A 6,338-nucleotide genomic window follows, 5' to 3' on the forward strand; every position below is an offset into this window, starting at 1 on the left:
CTTGCTGATTGCCAAGGATCAAGTCAAAAAATGTAGTTCTGATCTGTGGGGTGAGGCCCCTTATATAGATGTTGGGAGTCCTTGAATTGGACTTGGTAGAGGAGACTTGGTGGGCAAGTCTCATAATTAGGATGGACTTTGGAGTCCTAGATAGTAGGAAACTGATTCCTTATCCTTTTAGGTCTCCTTGAGGCTAATCTGTAAGGATTTATATCCTTATCGGGACTCTTCTCAATAGTTGATTTTTCCCTTATTAATTAATTATGAACTTAATTAATAATCAGGGTTTTTGGGCCTTCTTTGTTCCATCAGGCCTGATCTGGTCCATCAGGCCTGATCAGCATGTTAACCTTTCTGGTCTGAATGTCATACATCTTCTTATTGGGCCTAGCAGTCCACACCTTGTACAATTAATGCAGTATTTAATTATACTATCATAATTTATTTATCCCTATCAATATTGAACGAGTATTTCTAGGAAGATAGGATACAGTTAATATGAAGTTGATTTCATGCGTATAATGTTGAATCCACATAATTTTTTTATCAGGTATTGCTAAAATTAGTGCAACTTGTAAAATTTTATCCTTCAGAATTTATCAAATTCGTCTTCTAATCACTTGAAGCCTTCAAGGTTAGCTTTCTAACTATATAGTTGACTGAAGAATTAAAGATAATTTTCAAAATTTGAAAAGTATTCTATACCTCGCTCATATATAAGATAGTTGAAAACACAAAAATGTTAAGTATTTCTGGATTTATATCTTGGAAAAAATCGGTGATTCTAATAGTTGCAACTGTAACAATTACGAGAGATTTTTTAGTAAAAAATATTCGCAATAATTTAATATAAAAAATCAAATTTTAGATTTTCTTAAAGCCGAGTTCAAACCTATTTCGAGCCGAATTCGAGAATAACATGCCAAATATTTAGCTCGAACTCGTTTTCTTGTCTATGGTTCAAGTCCAGGATGACCCAGCTACAACAGGGATAACACGAGTTTTTAATGAACGAGCCGAGTTCGAATTCGTTCACGAGCAGTTTTGTAGGCTAGTGATCTCGTAAATAATACACTATTCTAATATATGATTGATTATTATTTTACGTATATGTGTTGATTTAGTAAAAAAAATAAAAAATTGATCACTTTTATATTGAAAGCTGGATCCATCACTGCTTCTAAGATTTTAAAATTTGAAATTTTAAAATTACCAATTACTGAATATGATATTCAGAATTAAGGCGGACAGATAATTCAGATTCGATCCCACCAAAGTACTCATACAAAATATAGGATTAATTGTGTAAATCCAAATATGTACATGATAGAAGTACAAAGACTTTCACCGCCTTTCCTCCCCACGCAACTTCACACCTTTGCCACCTCCTTTCCAAACCTCCCCTTTATATATAAACCCCCTTCCCCCATATCTCCCATTCTTCACTCCCCTCACATTACAATCATTCTCACATCTCTCTCAAAATCTCTCTCTCTCTCCCTCCCTTTTTTTTTCTCTCTCAAATTAAGAAAAGTCTAAGCAAAACAATGGCTCTAGAAGCCCTAAATTCACCCACAACCGCAACTCAACCACCTCACTTCACCAACACCACCACCACTCCCACTACTCTCCACCCTTCCGAGCCATGGATGAAGAAAAAACGCTCTAAACGACCCCGTTCCGAAACCCCGCCACCAACCGAAGAAGAATACCTAGCTCTTTGTCTCATCATGCTTGCTCGCGGCGGCGCCACCTCTCCCACACCCCTCAACCACCACCAACCACCACACTCTAACCAATCCTCCGACAATCTCGAAACTAATACATACAAGTGCACTGTATGTGACAAAGCTTTCTCATCTTATCAAGCTCTCGGTGGCCACAAAGCTAGTCATCGTAAAACCCTAGCACCCGAAAACAACAACTCTAACAACGCAACCCTAAATTTAGGTTTAAACCCTAGCGGTAGGGCCCACGTTTGTACTATTTGTAACCGTTCTTTTCCTACAGGACAAGCTCTTGGGGGCCACAAGCGCCGCCACTATGAAGGCAATATCAATGCGACGGCGGGGAGTGGAAGCGCCGCCACGGTGGTGTCATCGTCGTCGGTGCCGGCGGGGTCGAGTCAGAGACATGAGTTTGAGTTTGACCTAAATTTACCGGCGTCGCCTGAAGAAGGGCTGCCGTTGGAAGTTAGCGTTGACTTTTCTCGAAAAAGTCAACTTTCCGGTGAGCAAGAAGTAGAGAGTCCCTTGCCTTTGAAGAAACCGCGTTTCTTAATTTCCAATTATTAATTTTTTATCATTATTATTATAGAAATTTAATTTGCTTTTTACATTTAGAAAATTGGTTAGTCTATGAAATTTTTGTTTAGGAATTTGTATGAGTATGGCCCTATGGGGCATGTATGATTTATAGAAGACTTTATGTTGGTGTTATTGATGAATGGTTAAATTGAATAAAATTATTTTTAATTTTTTTTTGAAACAATTTATTGGATTAAATTGATTGCTTGTTGAATTGAAAATTAGGTAAAAAATAGTTAATTAGATGGGAATTGCATGAAAGTCCATGTGAGGAATGAGGAATGCACATGTTGAGGACATGAATGTGGTTAGCCATTACTGTGTTGCTACCAGATGTATAGTAGAGATCTGCAATCTTGGTTAATGCCTTTTGTATTCCTCCTTTAAAAACAGTTCAATATTGTTAATAACTAAATTGGGAAAAGTTTATTCTAGAATAGTATAGTGCAACCTATGTTATTCGTGATCGGTTATCAAACGTATCCAGGTATTAAATTCGACGAAAGTTGTCAGAATGTCACAGTTATTGTGCTGCTGTTACTTCTTACTTGCACATTCCCACACTGCATTTTTAGCTCTAAATCCACATTATAAAATAATATTTAAATATTTAATTGATTACAAGGCTTGGCCTGCTAAAATAAATTAATTTTTTTCCTGGGTCGTTAATAAACGAGACAGTTGATGACAGTTGTAAACGTGGCAATGTATATTCTTGTTTAAGTGTTTTTCAACTTGGATACAAATTGGATACTAACAAGATTCTTGTTTGTTTTATGACAATTCCATAGAGACATTTTAGTGGACTGAAGTCGCCACAAAAGCTTACCGGCCCAACTCATTAGGGGCCTCATCCAGCCCAACTTCATATCTGGAAGAATAAAACAAACAAGTCTGGACTGATCGAATACAAATTATTTCCGTTGGCGTTTTTTTATTTCTATTAGCAAACTTAGAATTCGATGTTTTCAATTTAAAAGGCAGAAATCAATCTGATTTTAGAAAGAATATTGGAGCATAAAAATAAGGCAAATAAAAGTTGAGCTTCTTCAAATTAACAACAAATTCTATTTTTTTTCAAACCGAAAATTGGAACAAATTTGAATTGAATAGAATGCATATTGACATAGAACTTGAATTCTGTCATAACTCTGATATAATATCAAGAAATCAGTCACCTCGATGTATTAGGATACGATCATTTACATAATTTTATATTATAATTGTAAAACATATATTTATTGTCGTGAAGTGGATTTAAAATTCGTAAATATAGTTTGTTAATTTTCAGTAAGTAGTTAAATATTTGTTAATTCTTTTTCATTAACTAATGATGACTATGTACGTTCCTGAAAGGATGGATTTCTGGATTCGGGTGTGTGACTGTGTGTTTAGTTATACAAATAAAGTTACTTTTTTTCTTATTTATATTTTTATGTTTTGCTTTAAAATATCGTTTGACTCTGACGAGTACTCGAGAATCAGAGATATATTAGTTTTGATTCAAGTAAGTACTCTGTAATTTAAAAATTGATCAAATATCTGGAATTTTGGAGATGCAACCGAATATAACCGGTTTTTGAATTATATAAACTTGATTTTATCTAAAAATAAGCAGTCCAGGAATCAAACAAAACAGGTGGTGGCTGGTGGGTCAGTATATCTCCATGCATGGCTAAATTGTGGATAGTGGATACTCCATACATTCCCCTATCTGGATTTGTTTATGGTTCAAAAAGTTGAACAAAGGCTCCTTAGATTCACAAACAGTCATCCGTGACGATAAGTAGTTGACCAAAGGCCATTTTGCTTGCTTTTTAAAAGGTATTTTGGCCTTAGATATTATTTTGGTGTTCGGTTCTTGTCACTAAAGATAAAGCTCCATGATTTGTACTATTATATCGATTTTTCACTTCTAATTATGTGTCAAAATTTTACAAAGAATATAGAGTGTATTTAATACATTTCACACATGGAATAGTCGAAGAACAATTATCATGTAACTAACACTTCGACACTAATATTTTATTTTAAAATGATATAATCCAATTCTCGTCAATGTGAAGGAACTCGTCAGCCTAAAATTTAAAGATATTAGATAAAGTTTCGCCACATTTGGGAGAATTTCTGAGATTGTAGGGAGTTGAACTTGAATACTTCTGTTAACATGAGATCTAAGAATCAATCGATTCAAAATCTTAAATCATTAGAAAAAGATATTAATCGAATCATGTATTATTATTTTGAGTCGAATTGTGGATAATGAGCACTAATCTTTGGACATAAATTGTTTAGTTTTCATAATTATGGCAAAAGGTCGAACCTGAAACCCCGTGACCTCGTCGATCACCCCTCTGGTAGTATGTAGAGAAATTGATCATTCAAAGACTTGAAGATGTTAAAGAAAAGGTTCTGAATCTTTCATCTTTCTAAAATTTTAAGATGTTAGAGAAAATTTACTGTAAAAATTTTATATTAAGATTCTATCACACAATTTGAAAAAAAAAATTGACAAGTGAAAAACAAAATAACTAACTTTCAGCTCAATAAACTCTTTCAATATATTACATTTGTTTGGGGAATTTAACAAACAAAAAGGGAATCAATTGAGTTTATTCCGTCCGTTTATGTTTGTTTTATGTTTGTTTTATTAAAATTATCAATCATTTCCCCATTTTCAGCTTAAAGTTTACCCAATTTGCCGCTATCTCACATCTTTGACTTTTTTTCTTCTCATTTTTGTAGTTGCCATTATATTTTAAATTTTACACGCAAATAATAGATTAATATGTTATATTTCAAACCTAAAAATAATTAATATATTAGTTTTTATATTTTAAAAATAATTTTGATATAAATTATTTCTTAATTTTAATTAAAAAAATATGATGCTATTAATTAATAAATTTCTTAAAATATAAATAAATTATATTGTTTTTTTTGTAAAACTAGAGATTTCATTAAACAGAAAAATCAGATGCAATTGTCTCCAACACCAATTGCAGAGGAGATGAAAAAAGATTAAAAACTATCTATCAAATATGGAATTCTAGCTGCCCTATTTGCTTGCTTTTTAATTTGCCGGATGGAAAGATTTTTTCTTTGGGATAACTTGGAATAGCAATGGAAGAACTACTGTGCAAGACATACTTGTACGTAACAAGACTAAGTTATTTTGACAACCCTAACGATAAATTGTATGATAATCTAATTGTGTTCTATAATTATATTGTTTGTAAAAATGCTAAGTAGATTAGACTGGAAGATTTTTCTATGAACATCCATCAAACTAAGGAATAAACTCTGGAAGAAGATCAATTATGATCATGCCTCAGAGAGAAGTATAGAAACTTGGAGTTTGTTATGGATAAAAAACTAATATATATAATTGCTGTATTTAGTACTAAGGAACGTGAGCTTCAAGGCTCGATTTGACTGCTCTTGTGTTTCGTGACTCAATCTGCCTTAACAAGATGCCTACGTACCTTGCTGATTGCCAAGGATCAAGTCAAAAAACGTAATTCTGATTTGTGGGGTGAGACCCCTTATATAGATGTTGGGGGTCCTTGAATTGGACTTAGTATAGAAGACTTGATGGGCAAGTCTCATAATTAGAATGGACTTTGGAGTCCTAGATAGTAGGAAACTGATTCCTTATCCTTTTAGGTCCCCTTGAGGCTAATCTATAAGGATTTATATCCTTATCGGGACTCTTCTCAATGGCTGATTTTTCCCTTATTAATTAATTACGAAATTAATTAATAATCAGGGCTTTTGGGCCTTCTTTATTCCATCAGGCCCGATCTGGTCCATCAGGCTTAACCTTTCCGGTCTAAGTATCATATAACTTTTTATTGGGCCTAGCAGCCCATACCTTGCAGTATTTAATTATACTATCATAATTTATTTATCCCTATCATTTGCCCCCCAACTTGTGGGAAACATTGATTAGGTTTCGCAGAAGTTAAATCTATTCGTTCCCTTACAGGGTTTCGTTTTTGCGTAAAGTGTGGAGCGACCTACACATTTACA

At 33.7% G+C, this 6,338-nt stretch overlaps 1 protein-coding gene across 1 annotated transcript; it reads left to right on the top strand.

Annotated features, from left to right (window-relative positions):
* Positions 1-1,430: 1,430 nt before the first annotated feature.
* On the top strand, positions 1,431-2,453 carry LOC141684553 (zinc finger protein ZAT10-like). Its single transcript, XM_074489584.1, has one exon. It carries the CDS (start codon positions 1,548-1,550, stop codon positions 2,292-2,294), a length of 747 nt encoding a protein of 248 aa, XP_074345685.1. The 5' UTR covers positions 1,431-1,547; the 3' UTR covers positions 2,295-2,453.
* The last annotated feature ends 3,885 nt before the right edge of the window (positions 2,454-6,338 follow it).

This window comes from Apium graveolens, chromosome 9 (assembly GCF_009905375.1).
Source record: "Apium graveolens cultivar Ventura chromosome 9, ASM990537v1, whole genome shotgun sequence".
Classification (NCBI taxonomy): Eukaryota; Viridiplantae; Streptophyta; class Magnoliopsida; order Apiales; family Apiaceae; genus Apium; species Apium graveolens.

Coding starts and splice junctions, on each gene's coding strand:
- LOC141684553 (XM_074489584.1), top strand. CDS start 1,548: ATGGCTCTAGAAGCCCTAAATTCACCCACAACCGCAACTCAACCACCT.